We start from the raw sequence: 22038 nt of genomic DNA on the forward strand, positions 1-22038 counted from the left end.
TTGCGTGAAATTATATGTACCTACTGTTTTATTTAGACTAGGTAATAGATTGATTGAGTTAAGTTAAATATCGTGGCTTGGTTTGATTTTCTGAAATGAAAACCGAAACGAAACCACGCGATTTAGAAGTACGATTCAAATTAAATACAATTTTTTATAGTTTTTTACATTAATTAGTTTGATTTATAATTTTAATTTTAGATTAGTTCAGATATAAACACCTGTCATTCACAAGATATTTCCTCCCAAGAATAATGCTAGCAACACACTCTTTAACAAACACACTCCAACACATTCTCTTTTATTGGTTGAAATTCACATGGGTCCCATAAAAAAATGTGAACCCATATAACTTTCATGGGACCCATATAAATTTTAACCAATAGAAAAGAGTGTGTTATAGTGTGTTTGTTAAAGAGTGTGTTGCTAGCACTTCCTCCCAATACATATCACTGTCCTTTTTAAAATCATTCCAATCCTCATCAGATTAAATAATCACCCCATGATTTGACTATCCTCTCAACTATAAATATATAAATACCAACCAATTGAGCTCATGCCTGTAACACGTAAAAACATTTCACTTTCATAAACATTCTAATTCACAAAAGTTATTCTGCTTGTTCCATAATACAATTATGAATCTGTAGGAATAACTCAATCAAATTGTATTGTATGTGTAAAATTATAAAAACAAGTAGCAGTGTTAGATTTCCTTTCCGTTTACTTTTCAACACATGCTAATTTTATTTTTTTTATTTTTCTTTTAACGACAAACAATTATATAGATAAATAAAAATAGTACAAGAGATACTCTACCCACCATCGTTTTAACGTTTTAACTGGGAATGGTTGTAGACTTGTAGTAGATACATATAACAAGTCTGTACCTCCACATAGATTGCTTAATTAGTATTTAATTAATTGAAGAAATTGTAAAGAATCTCCTCTGTTCCATCGTAAACTTATGTATGTAGGTGGGTGAGGTGTGTTTATGTTGGGTCTTTCGGTAGTTCTTCACAAAATTTAATATAACTACTTTGACTTTGGTATCATAGGCAAATAATGTTAGGCCTAAGCAAGAAGCATCAAACACACACTGCACACTTTGCATAGACTCAAGACAAGCTTATGAGCATAAACTCTGTTTCGAGCAGAAGTGCTTCAAAATAGAGGAGTAAACTTCGAATGAGGAAGAAGAAGAATACTTGAGATTGCTAATGAAGGGAAAAGAAAATTTTATTCTCTCACAAAATGATACAATTGATCATTATTTATACAAACTAAAAGCACACTTGCTTTGGAAGCAAGTAACAAAACTTCCTAACTAACTAACTAACTTGATTGTAACTAACTCACTTAGTTAGTTGTAACCAACTTTATTCAATCTAACAAACTAAACTTCTAACTAACTAAGTATCAAAACAGTTGAGAATTATATCACATTCTAACACTCCCCCTTAATTCGAAACTGTGTGACACTAAGTTGCTTCCTCAAGTATTTAAATTTGTCAAGTTTCACAACTTTTGTAAAACCATCTGCTACCTGCACTTCAGTCGACTCCATTCATTACTTTCTCCCTAATGAAATGAAACCTGGTCTCCATTCATAATCCAAAGGACCTTTAAGATACCAAAAGATCCTCTTTGCAGCTGCCAACTGAGATTTTCTAGGATCATGCATAAATTTGCTAATCACACTCACTGAATAGCAAACTTCTGGCATGTTGTTGCACACATACCTCAACGTGTCAACTATCTGTCGAAACATTATTGAGTCAACCTTCTCTTCATTGTTGTACTCATCAAATTTTGTATTTGTCTCTGATGGATTCGAAATTGGATTGCAGCCATTCATTTCGAATTTATCTAGTAACTCACCAATGTACTTCTGTTGATTCACTACTATACCATCCTTCACTATTACAAATTCCATTCCTAGGAAATATGATAACTTTCCTAGATCAATCATTTCAAACTCTGATTTTAGCTTATATAGCTCTTTGATTTCACTGGCTTTGCTTCCAGTTATGAGCAAGTCATCAACATATAGGCAAATTATCATTGTATTTTTGTCATCAGAGTTCAGTTTCACTTTGAACTCCCACTTCACATATATTTTCTTTTTTTTGTTGTTATTATTTTTTACTATGATATTAATACGAAGTTTCCACCGTCGTTAACGATGATTAATCTCTGTCGAGGAATATGTGAAGCACACGAGGCCCAAATTCTCTCATTTCAACCGATTTTTCTCTATTAACATGAGACAAGAATCGAACCCCTGATCATATGCTTAAAGTGACTAGCTAAAACTCTTACTACTTGGATTAATTCATCGGAATTTTTTTTTCTACCCCAACAATTATACCTTTACCCCTACAAATAATTATTTTTTCCAATTTTACCCTTTTTATTATTTGACTTCACCCCTACAAATTTTTTCTAAAACATACTAATTTTTGGATAGTCAAATTTTAAAACCTGAATACTTAAAATGAATTTTGGAACATGACGTAAAAACACAGTTGCTCAATTTTGGAACATGAATAATCATCTATCAAAATAATCAACCATATAATTGTGCAGAGGTTTAGTTGAATTTTAGATTCAGATCCAACAACTTTCAAATATTCAGGTACTTTTACCACGTCGATCATAGAGCGTTAACCAACACACTTTTAACATACCAGCACACTTTAATTAATATACCAGCACACTTTTAACATAACAACACATTTTAATTAACATACCAACACACTTTTAATATACCAACACACTTTAATATAAGGGTAGAATGAAAATATTTTAAAATATGTTAGGATAAAAAGATAAATGTAAGGATAGGAAAAAAAATTCAATTCATCGTTGCTCACGTCAAATAAAGGGGCCCGGTCAAATAAAGGGGCCGGCCAAGCCCGGCCCGTTAACTTCATAGCTCGGCCCGCTTAAAGTGGCTAAAACTCTTCCTACTTGCACCAATTCATCAATTGCTCACTCGTTAGTTATGTTTATTCATATCTTTATCTTTAATAATATTTCAGTATCATCAAACCTATTCACATATTGATTCAAAACAAAAAGAACCTATTTACATTATCACATATTATTTCAGTACCATCAAACCAAAAATATCACTTTTTTCTTTTCTTCCTGTTTCTATCACTGTCATTGACCTTGTGTCTAGTGGCGACTCCATGATTGTTAGGGTGTCTGGGCAAAATTTTGGAGGGAATTTTACCAATCCAAATTTCAAATATAGAAATATTTAAATCCTGTTTTTCAATATTTAATTTTGGAAGGAATTTTTAAACAAGAAACAACAAGCAAGAGTATAGTCATATTTCCAATATAATTAAGGCTCAACTAAATAAGAGGCTACAATGAAAACTGAATCCACATCGACGTATATAATTATATTAAACTACTTATTTATACAATCAAAACAACTTATTTATATAATCACTTAACAATCAAAACAGCTTAACAAATTTTAAAATTCAAAACAACATCAAGTCATCAAACAAAGATTCTAGATTGAGAATGTTTTAAGTTGTTAAAAATTAGAATTAATTGCATATTTGGTCTCTTATATTTATTTTAGGTTTCAATTTGGTCCCTTATCTTTTAAAAGTTTCAAGTTGGCCCTTTTCCTCAAATTTTAGTTTAAATCGTCGATTTTTCTAATGAATTTGCGTACGTAGACCACTTAGGAGAGTACTATGTGAATGTTTTAGAAAAATTAACTCAAAATTTAACAAAAAGTTAGAAAAAATTAACTCAAAATTTAACGAATACGACCAACTTATGTTGAGATCAATAACATAAGGAATCAACTTGAAACTTTTAAAAGATAAGGAACCAAATTAAAATCTAAAATAAACATAAGAGACTAAATATGTCTCGTACGATACCTTTACGAAATGCATTTCTTTCTTTTATTTTATTTTTTCCTGTTTCTTATTATTAAAAAAAAAAAAAGGCAGCCCAGGCATGTGCCAAGCATGCCCGGCGGCATAATCGGCTATGCTTGTGTCATTTTGCGCCAATTAATATTTAATTACTTCAACTTTTTCTTTATTTCCATCAATTGTTTTTGGGTGGTGCCAAAAATAATTGTTTTTTATTCTTCTTTTCTTTATTTCCATCAGTTTAGGTGACTTGTAGCAGTCCCTTACTATATTCTATTATAAATAAATTCTATGTATGTGACTTCAAGATACAAATAAATAAGTTTATTTACCTTTTATATTTTTATTTTCTTATCATTATCATGATCCTCTATTTGCCTCAAGATACAAATAAAAAAATATTAAAATTATTCAAGTGAAAAAAGTTGAATCAGTTTTTGAAATATTGATAGGCACTAAAAATATATTTAATTCTTAATAATAAAATCATAGTTTTATAAAACTATTTTACCAAATATATTTAATTCTTTTGTTGTCACAATTTGAATGTGGGATCCACTGAAATTAAACTCACATAATTGTAAGATTTCAGGTTCGAATCCGGATCACGACGTCCAACCTAATAATTTCGGTATTTTAACTAGGATTTCCTTATTGCGCAGAGTCGGAGTCTGTTCAGATTTTCAAAATTGCCCCTAAAACTAACTACTGTCTCCCGAGAGTTAAAATCTATGGAGTGATACCGGGAGATAGAAATCGGTAAGCAGAAAAACGAAATTCATAATTTTAACCTACTAGAAGATATAAAGCAATGGGAAAGCACGTATAAACATAAAATACCTCTTTTTCTTTCTTTTTTAGACTCCAAGGCACGATAAAAATTCTTGAGACATGGTAATTTCCTATTAAAATCACTTCAGCAGATTACAGTAGGCAATATAAAATGTTGTCACTGTCATGCCTTCAATAGTTAACATCTTCTCTCATCGAGTATGGAGTTTTGAATAAATTCTAGTAACAAATTAAGCTAAGTAGAAGAAAAGAAAAACACTTCCATTCTCCAAACATTACTCGTGGGCTCATCCTTTGATCTTAAATAATATGTGAATGTCTACAAGGGGATAGAAGTAGGAGATATTCTTCTGCTATTCTACCTATTTCTCGCGCGTTCTACGTGTTTCATTTATACCCTTCCGCTACTTAAGTAGTAGATGTTATAAAAATGAGAAATTTTTGAAAAATGTCGTCCGCTACTTAAGTAGCAGATGTTATACAAAATCAAAGCTGGAAATGAGTAATTTTGTAAACTTGTTGTGGCAAGTGTGAGTGGTTAAGTCCCACATTGCTTAGAAAAGTGGAGGTTGAACACTTTATAAGTGAGATGACCCATAAACCTAACACCTTAAGGTTTTGGGTAAGAGTGTGGTGTTCAACTCACTTGTAGAGTTGTTCTTAAGCCCAATGTGGATGATCCCCGGCTGCCCCCTCGTGATGACCTAACAGTGGTATCAGAGCCGATGGTTCGACGAAGGGTTGAACTGGCTCCTTGTATCGAAAGTCTTCCTGACAATGGTGGTCAGGCGGCGAGTCCCGTGGAGCAGTGTGGCTTACGGCGGTACAAGTGTAGGATGAAGAAAGCTTCCGCTTGAGGGGGAGCATATCCAAGAGTGTGGTGTTCAACTCACTTGTAGAGTTGTTCTTAAGCCCAATGTGGATGATCCACGGCTGCCCCCTCGTGATGACTGAACAGTGGTATCAGAGCCGATGGTTCGACGAAGGGTTGAACTGGCTCCTTGTATCGAAAGTCTTCCTGACAAAGGTGGTCAGGCGGCGAGTCCCGTGGAGCAGTGTGGCTTACGGCGGTACAAGTGTAGGATGAAGAATGCGTCCGCTTGAGGGGGAGCATATCCAAGAGTGGATGGACTCACACTTGAGGGGGAGATTGTTGTGGCAAGTGTGAGTGGTTAAGTCCCACATTGCTTAGAAAAGTGGAGGTTGAACACTTTATAAGTGAGATGACCCATAAACCTACCTTAAGGTTTTGGGTAAGAGTGTGGTGTTCAACTCACTTGTAGAGTTGTTCTTAAGCCCAATGTGGATGATCCCCGGCTGCCCCCTCGTGATGACCCAACAGCGGTTGCGGTTGCAGTTGTTGCGAATGCGGTCATTGCGGTTGCTGCACGCGCAATGCGGTTGTTGCGGCGTGAAATTATTTTGAAATTTCACAAGCTATATAAACTGAAACTACTATGTAACTACACTATTTATCCACCATTGCATAGTCTTAGTTTATTCTATAAACAATAATTTGAATGTATTTAAAATACACGGTTGAGAGATTGTTAAAAGTAAGATTTTTCATTAATTTGACACAAATTAGGATTTGAAGTTCATAAATTTTACTTTTTGGTGTGAAAATTTGAAGGAACATCTCCGAAAACATCTGATGCGGTTTTGATGCGGTTACGATGCGGCCGTACACGTGAATTAAGATCACACCGCAATTGCGGTGCGATGCGGTTGCGGTGGCTACCGCATCAGCAATACTGCGGCCGCAATTGCGGATGCGGACCGCAATTTAAAACCTTGGATATAGGTGTAAACTACCAACAATGAATTGGTCCAAGTAGTAAGGGTTTTGGTCCCCTTAAGAATGTGGTTGGGAGTTCGATTTCTGGCACATGCGTATGGAGAAAATTCGGTTGTGAGGAGAGAACCCACCTTCTATGCCCCAGAGGTTTCCCGACGAAAATTAGTCATTACTAACAACAGTGGAGACTTTGTACCTATCATAGTAACAAAAAAAATATTGGTGTAAATTTGTTTATACTTACCATTTAATAGAACAAGATCACTGAGGCTCGAAAGATAGAGTACAACCTTTCAACCGCAATTAGAAATTAAATAAAGGGCATAGATGATTGATATATCACCCTATCAGACTCACTACATAACCCAATACCTAATTTAAAGGACCCCGATTTATAGTCATTTGGACCTGAACTTGTCTGTTTCATACAACTTCATTGAATATCATAATACTGTTATGAGCTTGTCGGTTTCAAGGACCCCAATTTATAGTCATTTGGACCTGAACTTTTTAAATTACTCACATTCCCATACAACCTATTTAACTTTTGCAAACAACATCAGTAATCAATAATATTTTCAAAGGTAAGCATTTTTCATTGTATATTTGTAAAAACTAATATTCAGTAAAAAATAGGATCAATAATATTCACAAATAAAATCAATACATCTATGCATCCATTTTCAATTCCTTTTTGGTCAAATAGGACCTCAATGGAACAAATAAATAAATAAAATAATGTTTACAAATATATATATAATTGTTTAATTAATGAAGAATCTCATAACCTTTATATTAGAAACATGAGTTTAGATTCTTTTCTGAGAAAATTCTTGAACCACAATGCAGACAACTTTTGATATCTTTTCAAGCTATTCTTGTAATCCACAAAGGTCATGCCAAACCTTATGCTATAACCTGATGACCATTCAAAACTGTCGAACAAAGACCATACATAATAACCCTTGACATTTGCACCTTCCCAGTGATATTAATTAAATGGAAATAAGTTAGAAAACTGTTAAAATATATAATGAAAAATAGAAATTTTTTTTGGGAATATAAAGTATTACTGATGTAATAGCATATTGAAGATAAAATAAATGATGATAATGATAATCAATTCGAAAAGTATCGATCAATGATTCCTTGACTGATAATGTAGAATCCTCGTATTCATTTATACCTACAAGTGAAATATGCAGAGTAAAACTTGTCATTCACAATTGGTTCAACAAAGTATATAAAATCACTTTTTTTTTTGAATGGCAAATATAATATATTTATAAATATAATAACGAGAAAAATACAAGAGAAAGTTCAGAAAATGAAGAGGTACCAGAAGTACACTCCACCCAAACCTAACCTTCTCAAAGGAAAACCAACGAAAAAAAGATACAAAAGAAGTTTATAAAATCACATATAATGTATTAAAGTATTATGCTAGCTGCATTCAAGGAAACAAAAATGATATAGAGAAACATGTTATTACCATTTTCGGTGATGTAAATAGAAGGATTATTGTACTTTTCTTTGGTGTATAACAACAGGTCACAAATTCCTTTTGGATAAACGTACAACCAGTCAGAAGCAATCTGCATTATATTATCGAAGGATGTTAGATTTACATTTTTTGAAATAAATTAAACTTACTATAAGGTGTTATTAGTTTAGGTGATTTTAGTATTTTACACATACCTTAATACCAATGGGTTTCCCGTTGCGCTCGAATGTAATTAATCACAAATAGAAAAGGAAATTCATTGTCAACAATAAGTGAATTTAAAGTAGGGTAAATGATCATTTACCCCCGTGCAAAATAAGCAAATTTTCGTTTACCCCCCTGTGCATATTTTTTTTCTGTTTACCCCCCTGCAAAAAATAAATTCTCTCATTTTGCCCCCTGGCTGTACAGCAGGACATGTGACTGTGCAAATCTGCTGACGTGGCTTGTACACATGGAAAAAATCATTTATATTTTTTTAAAAAATTCCACGTCAGATATTTTTTTTTATAAAAAATAATTTTTTTTTCCTACAAAATAAAAAAACCAATTTTCTTATTTTCTTTTCCCAAAATTAAAAAAAAATTCCTACAAATAATTTTTTTTCCTACAAAATTTTAAAAATTATATTTGTTTTCCTACAAACGAATTTAAAATAAAAAAATTCCTCCCAAAATAAAAAAACGAACTTTCTTATTTTACTCCCAAAATAAATATTTACTCCGAAATAAAGTTTATTTCCAAATTAAATATTTTAAAGATTTATTTTCAAATCTCTTTAAATTAAAAAAAACATAATCTTTAATTTTTAAAAACAAAACTTTATATTTTTTTTGTTAATCTCTTTGAATTAAAAAAAAAATAGAAGAAGAAGTTTTATTTGTGTTTTCCTCTTCTACCAAAATTATATGTGATATTAAATTATGCAGCAAAAAGAATTAAGCAAAATTATGCTTCAATTCTTATGTGATATTAAATTGTGCAGCAACCTTAGCTTGTACTATATCTGCAGCACTAAATTACGCAGACAAAAATAAAGATTCTATTTTTTTTAATTAAAAGATATTTGAAAATAAATCGTTAAATTCTTTATTTTGGGGACAAAATAAGAAAATTTAATTTTTTATTTATGCAAAAAAAGTTATTTTTGTACGAAATCTTTTATTTTTTTTTTATTTTGTAGGAAAAAAATTATTTGTAGGAAATTTTATTTTAAATTTTGGGAAAAAAAATTCATTTTTTTTTTGTAGGATTTTTTTAAAAAAAAAAAATTATGTGACATGGAATTTAAAAAATAAATATAAATGATTTTTTCCACGTGTACAAGCCACGTCAGCAGATTTGCACAGTCACATGTCCTGCTGTACACCTAGGGGGCAAAATGAGGGAATCTATTTTTTGCAGGGGGTAAACAGAAAAAAAATCTGCATAGGGGGGTAAACGAAAAATTGCTTATTTTGCAGGGGGATAAATGATCATTTACCCTTTAAAGTATTTCAACAAATTATAAGTTGTAAAATGGATTCCTTACATGCTGGACTGAACAAAGAATCTGTTAAGTAGCTAGGTCTACTAGTATTGCTTGACAAAGGTACATCAAAGGCATATATTGAAGAGTAATAGTTTAGACCAATGAAATCAAATGAACCAATGAGTTGTCTTGTCTAGCTTGCTTTGCATTGAATTTAGGCAACCTAGAGCCAACAAGAGATCTCAGGCTTTTGGGATAATCTTCTGATGTTAGTGGATCCATAAACCTGAAATAAATTAATTTTAACTTCAACTTATGGTCTATAAATTTAGCAACAAATTTTGAAGATAAGTGAAAATAGAGAGAAATTAGGTCTTACCATCCATACATGAAATCAATTGCTCTTTGTGCTGCTTTTTGGTCGGATTTGGAATCTGAGAGTGGAAGATACCAATTAGCTACCATTGTTATGCCTATTACACCATTTTCAGATTCCTGCAAACCAATTATTTTAGTATGTTAATAAAATTCAATTTAAGTAATATGAAAATTTTGAGACATGATTTTCATCGTGAGTTTATAAAAAAATATAACAAACCTGATATTTTTTCTTGTATACATCAACGGCCGCAACATGTGCAAGAAGTTGGTTGTGTGTAACAATATAAGGTTCTGTTGCAGAATCACCACCAGTACAATTTAGATTCAACCAACTAGAGCAACGAACTGGTGCCATTCTCCCATTTGCATATCCATTTTGGCTGTATCCCCATGGTTCATTCAATGTAACCCAATATTTGACTCTATCACCAAATTCTTTGAAACAAAGTTCTGCATAGTCTTGAAAATCTTTTCTAAAAATTTAAAACAAATATGTAATAAATTAAAATTATATATATAGTATTTCTTATTAAGATAATTAGACATGTTTTGGATACTCACACTATCAGAGGGCTTAAGAAACCACCATACTCATCTTCCAAAGTTTGAGGGAGATCCCAATGAAAAAGAGTTAATAATGGTTGTATACCATTAGCTAGTACGTAGCTCATCGATGAGGTTGTTGTAACTTGTAATAGTTGATTCCTTCTTGATATATGCCACCAATAAGTTTTCCATCTGTTTGGAAGAATTAATTGTTATAAAGAGATATTGATAAATATTAAAATTAAGTAAAACATCTATTAATATATTTTTTTTATAAATGGCCAATTAAATAAAAATTAGTTACAATCGTTTGTTCATCAACTTGACTTACTTGGCAATATTCTAGACCATGAAATGGAGAATCTGTATGAATCCAAGTTCATATCTTTAATAATCTGAACATCTTCCTATAAAACACATGAACAAAAATATATTATAGACTTTATTAAACTAAAACTCAAAATAAAAAAGAATCACTAAAAATATTACTCACATGATTAGTTGTTGGATATAAATTTGGTATTTATCAATTAAATATAATTGGTGGGTCAAGTATTTATTTGGAGGTGATATTGTCAAAATGAAACTTTCAAAGTTGGCGTCGAAAGCCAACTAGGTCGAAGCTAAAGAGCGCTTCGAGAGATACGGATAACGCTTCAGTTTTGGTTTTGCCAAAAGCTATCGAAAGCGCGAAATCGAACCGATGGAGAGTTGGGCCAAGCCCAAAGAAGGAACAACGAGCGGCCCAAGAGGCATTGGCGCGCGCTGAAGGAATGAAAGATGAAAGTGGAGAACGTGGTCGACGTGGCAGATGGAGGAGCGTCCAGATGATCAAGAAACAGTTACCACTTTGTAGTAGTATTTATAGTAGTTTTTCATTCAGAACAAGGGTCACAAAATTTTATACAAACACTCTCTCTAAAATTCTAACTACTCAGCGATCGAACGAACGGAATTCAGAGGAGAAATGTATGTTTTGTGAACCATCTTTATTTGTAATTGCTTTTCATTCAATGCAATTTGCTTTCCAGTAATTTTCTTTAAGTTTAATTTCAAATACTTGCTTGAGAACTGCTACTTCGAGGCGATTCGAACTAGTTTCTCTTGTATCTTTTAGAAACGTTGTAATTCCTAAGTGTTTGTTTCCTTGTTAAAACGAACATTCAAACAGTTTTCCTAAAACGAATAAACACAAAATTGTCCTGAGATTTACTAGTTGATCTCGCGAGTTTAAATACTTAAACTAGCGGTTGTTTACCAAATTTCCATGTAAACATTAGTACTAAATACAAATCTTAAGGAGACTTACCTTGTATTTGTGATATGTGTCAATGGCTACATCTCCATTGCTTCCATCCTTGATCTTTTCTGCATGTCAATCAAAGTTTTAAAAAAATGTAAATTATATATTCTCACAAAAATATCAAAATTGTTTTAAAATTGTGGTTTTCTAAATAAAGAGAAAAATAGAATAATATAGTTCATATACCAGGATATCTATGAGTAAATGTGTCCCATATACTTGGTGTTCTACCACCTTCTGCTGCTGCACCTTCAAACTAATCATACATACATAAAAAAATGTAAGAAACATAAAAATAATCAATAAAGAATAATCTTAGAATTTGATTATACACTTTTAGTCCTTTAACTTTACTTCAGGTAACAGATAATTAGTCCTTTATCTTTTTCTTTTATAACATTTTATAGTCCTTTTTAATTTCATGTTTGGATATAAATTTCAAGCTTCAAATTTATAGTTTTCTTTCTTTAATTTGTTTGCTTTCAATCATAAATATATCATATGTCGTAATGATTAACATAGATTTAAAGCGTAAAAAATCATATACAAACATCAATAAATAAGGACGGAGCTATTACGGCGCTGGGCAAGCCGGCAAGGCCATGGCCCGCCCCAAGTTTTAAATTTTTCATTATATTATAGACAAACTAATAGACATCTCGTTGCAATTATAGACAAACTAAATGAATTGGCCTGGTGGTAAAGTAGTTTATCTTTAATGTGAGGGATGTGAGTTTAATCCTTATGCATGACAATTTTGATTTTTAACACTATTTTTAACAAAAACATTATGCAAAATGTGAGATTTGAATCCTCATTTTATAAGTAAAATTAAAATGAATAAACTATTACACCATTAATAACAAATGATACATTATGGTGAAAAATTATATATTTATATTGCAAACATGACCTTCTATAATTTTTATTTTTTTTGCAACCAAAAGATCCAACCTAGCTTCACCACTGTGAATAAATGACCAAAAGAATAAAAATAGCGTAAAAAGAAGATAAATGACTAAACTGTTACATGAAATAAAGTTAAAGGATTAAAGTTGTAATTTTGTCATTAATTAATTACCTTGTAGGAAGAGGAACCTGCTCCAAAGATAAAGCCTTGAGGGAAACTATTCCTATTGAATGTAGCAATGTCATAAGTGGGTTCAACACTTTCTTTGCAATTCACAATATTTGATTTGCTAAGAACAACAATAAAAGAAATGAGGAAGAGAAGGTAATTGTGTGCCATTTGTGAAGATTATTATATAAATTTGTTAATTAATTTGAATGAGTGACAAAAATAATAGGGCAATGTGATTATATATGTTAATCTAAATTTGCTGTGTTTGTGTGTAAATTGATAATTAAATGGTTTTATGTTTTGGAAACTAGTCAGCTAGTACATTGACATTCTTATTTTTGTTTTTTTAATTGTATTATTCTAATGTTTTTGTCACTTTTGAGTGTTGACTAGTCAATTGTTGAATAAACAAATAAGGCGGCAGTATGTTATTTTCATCATGTTATTTTCATGAGAACATGGCTTGTCTTAAAGATGGCATACAAAGAATGAATAACAAACAAGAGAATTCATAGCATCCACAATGGAGCACTTAAACTTTGAGTACTTAAATGGGTTCCACATGGACACATCACTAATTTATTATTTTTGGGTAAATGATCATTTACCCCCCTGCAAAATAAGCAAATTTTCGTTTACCCCCCTATGCAGATTTTTTTTCTGTTTACCCCCCTGCAAAAAATAGATTCCCTCATTTTGCCCCCTAGGTGTACAGCAGGACATGTAACTGTGCAAATCTGCTGACGTGGCTTGTACACGTGGAAAAAATCATTTATATTTATTTTTTAAATTCCATGTCACATAATTATTTTTTTAAAAAAAAAATCCTACAAAAAAAAAAAACGAATTTTTTTTTTCCCAAAATTTAAAATAAAATTTCCTACAAATAATTTTTTTCCTACAAAATAAAAAAAAAAAAAAAGATTTCGTACAAAAATAACTTTTTTTGCATAAATAAAAAATTAAATTTTCTTATTTTGTCCCCAAAATAAAGAATTTAACGATTTATTTTCAAATATCATTTAATTAAAAAAAATAGAATCTTTATTTTTGTCTGCGTAATTTAGTGCTGCAGATATAGTACAAGCTAAGGTTGCTGCACAATTTAATATCACATAAGAATTGAAGCATAATTTTGCTTAATTTTTTTTGCTGCATAATTTAATATCACATATAATTTTGGTAGAAGAGGAAAACACAAATAAAACTTCTTCTTCTATTTTTTTTTAATTCAAAGAGATTAACAAAAAAAATAAAGTTTTGTTTTTAAAAATTAAAGATTATGTTTTTTTTTAATTTAAAGAGATTTGAAAATAAATCTTTAAAATATTTAATTTGGAAATAAACTTTATTTCGGAGTAAATCTTTATTTTGGGAGTAAAATAAGAAAATTCGTTTTTTTATTTTGGGAGGAAATTTTTTTTTTAAATTCGTTTGTAGGAAAACAAATATAATTTTTAAAATTTTGTAGGAAAAAAAATTATTTGTAGGAATTTTTTTTTAATTTTGGGAAAAGAAAATAAGAAAATTGGTTTTTTTTATTTTGTAGGAAAAAAATTTTATTTTTTATAAAAAAAAATATCTGACGTGGAATTTTTTAAAAAAATATAAATGATTTTTTCCATGTGTACAAGCCACGTCAGCAGATTTGCACAGTCACATGTCCTGCTGTACAGCCAGGGGGCAAAATGAGAGAATTTATTTTTTGCAGGGGGGTAAACAGAAAAAAAATATGCACAGGGGGGTAAACGAAAATTTGCTTATTTTGCAGGGGGGTAAATGATCATTTACCCATTATTTTTTAATAATAGTACCTAATAGGTACTCAACCCCTCCAATGGAGCACTTCCTAAAAAGTTTTAAAATGGGTCTCATCAATAATTTCACATCATTATAATAACATATTATTTAATTATATATTTTATAATATAAATTGATTGAATGAAAAAATTACAAAATTAGTATGTATTATTTTTTTTATAATTCGAAAAGTAATTAAAATTCAAAATTTAATTAAAAAAATATTGCCAAATTTTAAGAATTACATAATTAAAAAATAATTTAAAATAGCATTACATAATTTTAAAAACAATTAATTTTGTTGATCATCATGCCCAAAACGTTGCCAAATATGCTCGACAAGATCATGTTGAAGTTGAAGATGAGCTCGCCTATCTTGAATTTGTGCTCTTCTTTTAAGGTATGGTGCGAGATTTTGATGAGGACCATTATGTGTGTCACTTGTTGAAATATCATTGTCGGGGGCTGATCATAAGAATAATTAAAATGACCAGCATACGTATGTTGTTCGTCTTCCACAATCATGCTATGCAATATAATGCATGCATATAATATATGTTTAATTGTATCCATATGCCAATTACGCACCGGGTCACATACAATTGCGAATCGAGATTGAAGCACTCCAAATGCACGCTTCACGTCCTTTCTTGCTGCTTCTTGATGTTGGACAAACAATTTTTTTTTTTATCTCCTTGTGACATTGGAATTGTCTTGACAAGTGTAGCCCATTGTGGATAAATATCATCGGCTAAATAATACCCCGTATTATATTTTTTTTTTGAACAAACCAAAATGAGATATATATATATATATATATATATATATATATATATATATATATATATATATATATATATATATTTAAAATGGACCAATCGTCCTCCCAGCACAAGATGTGCTAGAAAAGACTAAGTAAGGTTACAAAGAGTCAAGATACATGACCAAAAGAAACTAAACAAGGCCCAAAAAAAGCATAGGACTAGACCACCAGCTATGGCAGTTCAAAGCTAAAGTACTACTCGTCGCTTTCAACCACCTAAATGAAAAAATCTTGATCTTGTCCAACATGTGATGCACTGAGTTTGATGAACCTCTAAACAATCTGTAGTTTCTTTCGGTCCACACAACCCACACAACCGCAAGCCATATGAGCTGCATGAAAGAACGTCGTGCTCGAGAACCGCCTGCTGAATCCGTGAACTGAACAAAATGATCGGAAGGAGTCTGAGCAATCACCAAAGAAGAGCCAATCCAGGAGCTAACAAGAGACCAAAGAGCGCCAAAAGTGCTGCAAGAGAGGAACAAGTGTTGAGCCGACTCAACCTCTCCGCAACCAGAGACACACTGATGATCCTCCGCAGATAAAATCCCTCTAATAACCAGGTTTGCTTTGGTAGGTAACCTGTCCCGCAAGAGACGCCAAGCACAAATGGAAACCTTCAAAGGAACCTGTCGGTGCCAAATGAGACCTGACGCAGCATCCAAAGTAACCGCATCCTGTGTCGTCAAAAGCTGATATGCACCACGAACAGTATAAACATCGTCCAAATCTGACTGCTACTGCCACCTATCTAAAACATGATCCTGCAAGGAGACGTTAAGAATACCCCGTATTATATTGAGTTCTATTTACCGAATATTGCACCAACGTATATATGGTTGACAATAAATTTTTTTAGAGGCATGCCAATTCAAAAATTATGATTTTGTGATGTACAAAAAAATTTGTGTTTTTGTACCATTAATTCAAATTGAATATATATATAAAATAAAGTGGGTCCATGAAAAGAATATTTTAATGAAAAATAAGGTGGGTCCAAGAGGAGAGAGAGTGTTCTTATTTTAGAAGTAGTACCTAATAAGTACTCAAATGGATGGTACTCCAATGATAGTACCTAATAAGTACCATAAGTACCTAATAAGTACCGTACCATTGAGATGGTTTGTTGAATAAACAAATAAGGCGGCAGTATGTTATTTTCATCATGTTATTTTCATGAGAACATGGCTTGTCTTAAAGATGGCAGACAAAGAATGAATAACAAACAAGAGAATTCAAAAGGAAAAATTATGATAAGTTTCTTTCATTGATAATGAGAAAATGAGATACAACTGTTTTTTTTAATAAGCAAATTTATTAAAAAGAGAATTAAGCACAAGGTGTGCTAAATTCACTACTCAAAACCAAAGCCTATTACAAAGTAGACACTAGTACAGGAACTCTAGGCCTCAGATTCATTGCTAAGCTACCAAGCAACAAACACCAAGATTAAACCAAAGAGATACAACTAACTTATATACTCATTATTTATATATTTTATTTTGATCATATTTTTCTACTAATAAATTAATATAAATATAAATATATACTCATTAATTAAAGATATTAATCGTCAAAAATTTGCATAGACATGTGTGAAATAGTTAACTGAATCATTTATTATGGAAGGAGTGAGTACAATGTTCAACTAATTAATAACCAACTCATCTTAATTAACTAACTCTACATGAGAATTAAATAGTACATTAATCACCTACATCGTACTTAGCAAAGCCACCTGGATGCAGATTTCCTGCAATAGTTTTTCATAAAGTTTTCACACAGTTTTAAATTTGGACCGTTAATCATAGATCGGACGATCCAGATCAACGCAGTTAAAAAATCACATGAAACAATCTCTACCACAGGTTTTTGATCGGATGGCTGTAATACAAAACTGCGTGGAAACTGTGTCAAAATAAACTGCAGGATATCTGTTTCCAAGCCACCTCACTCCCATCACACTCTCTAATTATGTCACTACAAAATCTCTTCTAATGTCCTAAAAAATCTCTCCACACATATCTCATCTAATGTCTTTCAAAGATTTTTACTAGGATTTTCTGTAACTTTATTTGGGTTTTCCTAGCATTCCTTGTGCTTGAATAACCTTATTTCAATAAATCTTTGCTGATTTCAAAAAAAATAAAAAAATCGTTTGGACCAGGACTTTTAAATTTCTCTCATTTAACTTTCACTTCAATAATATTTTTCAATTTGTACATTTGTAAAAACAAAAATTATAGGTATTAATTATATGTAAAAAAATTCCAAAGAAAAATAATTGTTAATTTGTTTAGTCTATTCTTAAAAGATTTTTTTTCTTTTCTTTTTCTTGAATATATGGTTTATTTATAGTGCTTGTAGTGTAAGAAATTTTATTTCTATGTTTTGTTCTTCCATTGATTCATTAAATACTAATTAGTTCAATATGATTAATAACTTGAAGGGTTCTGATATATCGATATATGACATCACATGATGGCTCTCTCTCTCTCTCTCTCTCTCTCTCTCTCTCTCTCTCTCTCTCTCTATATATATATATATATATATATATATATATATATATATATATATATATATATGAACATTTTACTTGAATAAAATTTGAATGATTCTAATAACATTGTAACTCTAAACTCTTGTGAAATATGTATACAAATCCATTAAGGTTTGAGAAAGATGATGCCTTCAAGAGATAAATTTCTAACCTGTTCCTCTTATCGTTTATTATGGTCTCCTAAATTCATGCATCTAGATGCAATGTTATTCATTATGACATAATATACTATGTTTATGATTTCCGCTATTGTCATGATATACTATATATTCTAATATATGACATTAGGATAGTTTCATTTATTTCTTACATGTAGTTTTTCTGTCGTTTAATTATATTTTGGTCAAATAGTTTAGTGGTAAAAAATTTCATCTTAAAGATAAATAAGTAGAGTGTCTGATGTTCGAACCTTGACTCCTACATATAAAATGTGACATCCCTATCAATTGAGCTAAGCTCACAAGAACACAAGAACATGTTTAATTTTTAGTCGTTAACTTTTACTTGAGAGAGAATAATAAGACATTAAGTTTTTTTGAACGGTAAATATATTATTATTAAAATCAGTCTCTGTAGAAGACGAACAGAGGCCGAAAAAAAATACGTAATATTAAATAAATGATTAATGTATCAACTAAAGTAAAATATGCTATGGCTAATTTTTTTAACCATAACAAGTTAGACCTATATAATATTCTTTCATTCAACAATAGAATCAATAATATATTCACAAGTAAAATCAATACATCTATGCATCCATTTTCAATTCCTTATTGGTCAAATTGGACCTCATCGGAATAAATAAATAAAATAATGTTTAATTACAAATATATATATCACTCTTTAATTAATGAATGAATGTCATAACCTTTCTCAATAGAAACATAAGTCTAGTTTCTTTTTTTAGAAAATTCTTGAACCACAATGCAGACAACTTTTGGTATCTTTTTAAGCCATTCTTGTAATCTATAAAGGTCATGCCAAATCTTACGCTATGACCTGATGACCATTCAAAATTGTCGAACAAAGACCATACATAATAACCCTTGACATTTGCACCTTCCCTGTGATATATAATTAAAGGAAGTAATTTAGAAAACTATTAAAATATATGATGAAAAATAGAAAAATATTTTGGGAATATAAAATACTACTTACCTAATAGCTGATCGAATATAAAATAAATGACGATAATGGTAATCAATTCGAAAAGTATCCATCAGCGATTCCTCTACAGATAACGTAGAATCCGTGTATTCATTTATACCTACAAGTTGTCATTCACAATTGGTTCAATAAGTTTAAAAATCCAATACAATATGAATTGAAGTACAATATTGCATTCAAGAAAACTAAAATGATATAGAGATATGTGTTATTACCATTTTCAGTTATGTAAATAGAAGGGTTATTGTACTTTTCTTTGGTGTATAATAGAAGGTCACGAATTCCTCTTGGATACACATACAACCAATCTGAAGCAATCTGCATATTTATGGAAGGATGTAAGTTTTACGGTTTAGAAATGAATTAAACTTGCTAGAGTGTTATAAGTTTAGGTGATTATACACCTACCTTAATACCAATGGATTTTCCGTTGCGCTCGACTGCAATTAATCAAAAATAGAAAAGGAAATACATTGTCAACAATCATTGAATTTAAAGTATTTCAATGAATTCTATAGTTGTAAAATGGCTTAGTTCCTTACATGCTGGAGTGACCAAAGAATCTGTTAAGTAGCTAGGTCTAGCATTGCTTGACAAAAGTGCATCAGAGGCATATGTTGAAGAGTAATAGTTCAAACCAATAAAATCAAATGAACCAATGAGCTGTCTAGCTTGCTTTGCAGTAAATTTAGGCAACCTATAGCCAACAAGAGATCTCATGCTTTTGGGGTAATCTCCTGATGTTAATGGATCCATAAACCTGAAAAAAATCAATTTTAACTTCAACTTATGGTCTATAAATTTAGCAACAGTTTTTGAAGAGAAATGGAAACATAAAGAATTAGAAATGAGCTCTTACCATCCATACATGAAATCAATTGCTCTTTGTGCTGCTTTTTGGTCGGATTTGGAATCTGAAAGTGGAAGATACCAATTAGCTACCATTGTTATGCCTATTTCACCATTTTGAGATTCCTGCAAACAAATTATTTTAGTATGTTAATAAAATTCAATTTAAGAAATATGAAAATTTTGAGACATGATTTTCGTCGTGAGTTTATAAAAAAATAAATAACAAACCTGATATTTTTTCTTGTATACATCAACGGCTGCAGCATGTGCAAGAAGTTGGTTGTGTGTAACAATATAAGGTTCTGTTGCAGAATCACCACCAGTACAATTTAGATTCAACCAACTAGAGCAACGACCTGGTGCCATTCTCCCGTTTGCATAGCCATTTTGGCTGTAGCTCCATGGTTCATTCAATGTAACCCAATATTTGACTCTATCACCAAATTCTTTGAAACAAAGTTCTGCATAATCTTGAAAATCTTTTCTGAAAAATTGAAATAAATATGTAACAAATTAAAATAATATTTCGAAATGTATAATATTTCTTATATAGATAATTAGACATGTTTTGAATACTTACATTATGAGAGGGCTTAAGAAACCACCATACTCATCTTCCAAAGTTTGAGGGAGATCCCAATGGAAAAGAGTCAATAATGGTTGTATACCATTAGCTAGTAGTTCATTGATGAGGTTGTTGTAATAGTTGATTCCTTCTTGATTTACACCACCACTAAGCTTTCCATCTGTTTGGAAGAATTAATTGTTATAAAATGATATTGGTAGATATTTAAATTAAAGTAAAACATCTACTAAGATAAATTTTTTTAAGAATATATTCATTGATCAAGTTGACTTACTTGGCAACATTCTAGACCATGAAATGGAAAATCTGTATGAATCCAAGTTCATATCTTTTATTATCTGAACATCTTCCTATAAGATAAAAAATACATTAATTACTTTGTTAAACTAAAACTCAAAATAAAAAAGAAGCACTAAAAAATTTACTCACATGATTACTACTAAATACAAATCTTAAGGAGACTTACCTTGTATTTGTGATATGTGTCAATGGCTACATCTCCATTGCTTCCATCCTTGATCTTTTCTGCATGTCAATCAAAGTTTAAGAAAAAATGTAAGTTATATCTTCTCACAAAAATGTTAAAATTGTTTTAAAATTGTGCTTCTCTAAGTAAAGTGAAAAACATATAGTTATATAGTTCATACCAGGATATCTATGAGTAAATGTGTCCCATATACTTGGTGTTCTACCACCTTCGGCTACTGCACCTTCAAACTAATCATACATACATAAATAATGTTAGAAACATAAACATAATTAATTCAATATATTAGGTGGTCTAGAACAGGCCCTCGAACCAGATTAGGTGGTCAAGTTGGCAGGATATATACCGATGGTGAAGATAAAATAAAAATTAAACATGACTAATTACCTGGTAGGAAGAGGAACCTGCTCCAAAGATAAAGTCTTGAGGGAAACTATTCCTATTGAATGAAGCAATATCAATTATGGGTTCAACTTCAATATTTTCTATGCAATTCACCATATTTGAATTACCAAGAAAAAGAACAAAAGAAATTATGAAGAGGAGAAGGTAATTGAATGTCATTTTTTTATGATTATTATTTGATGAATTTGTTAATCTAATTTGAATGAATGACAAAAATAATAATATATATATGTGATTATATATTATATGGTTAATGTAAATTTGCTCTGTTTGTGTGTATTGATAATGAAATGGTTTTGAGTTTTGTTGTTGGCAAATGCAGGCATGTCCGGCCTTCTTATATAGGTAATTAATTGTGACTTTATTATTTTTTGTATTTTAATTGAAGCAAGTTGGTTTAGTGGTCAAAATAATGTTGTCACTTATAGAGTGTTGACTAGTCAATTGTTGAAAAACAAATAAGCCGGCAGTTTTATTATTAGTTATTTCGTCGTGAGTTCTTATGGATAGGTCTTCTAAAAAATAAGTACTTATCCCATATAATTCAGTGTCAATTGTCAAATAAGTTGAA

General features: G+C 30.8%; 2 protein-coding genes and 1 pseudogene across 2 annotated transcripts; all 3 read right to left on the reverse strand.

The window, feature by feature from the left end:
• Positions 1-1570: 1570 nt before the first annotated feature.
• LOC123914739 (uncharacterized mitochondrial protein AtMg00810-like) lies at positions 1571-2065 on the reverse strand. The gene has a single exon (XM_045965917.1). It carries the CDS (start codon positions 2063-2065, stop codon positions 1571-1573), a length of 495 nt encoding a protein of 164 aa, XP_045821873.1.
• A 5041-nt stretch (positions 2066-7106) lies between these two features.
• On the reverse strand, positions 7107-13053 carry LOC123913730 (annotated as a pseudogene).
• Positions 13054-18648: 5595 nt separating this feature from the next.
• Positions 18649-21828, reverse strand: LOC123913728 (beta-glucosidase 24-like). The gene is made up of 12 exons (XM_045964565.1): positions 21450-21828; positions 21223-21292; positions 21042-21100; positions 20850-20925; positions 20570-20735; positions 20218-20473; positions 19997-20112; positions 19680-19897; positions 19546-19577; positions 19353-19455; positions 19129-19237; positions 18649-19034 (listed from the first exon to the last, which is right to left on the reverse strand). The coding sequence occupies exons 1-12, from the start codon at positions 21624-21626 to the stop codon at positions 18818-18820; spliced, it is 1599 nt and encodes a 532-aa protein (XP_045820521.1). The 5' UTR covers positions 21627-21828; the 3' UTR covers positions 18649-18817.
• Positions 21829-22038: the final 210 nt, after the last annotated feature.

The sequence above is a fragment of the Trifolium pratense genome, linkage group LG3 (assembly GCF_020283565.1).
Source record: "Trifolium pratense cultivar HEN17-A07 linkage group LG3, ARS_RC_1.1, whole genome shotgun sequence".
NCBI classification, from domain to species: domain Eukaryota; kingdom Viridiplantae; phylum Streptophyta; class Magnoliopsida; order Fabales; family Fabaceae; genus Trifolium; species Trifolium pratense.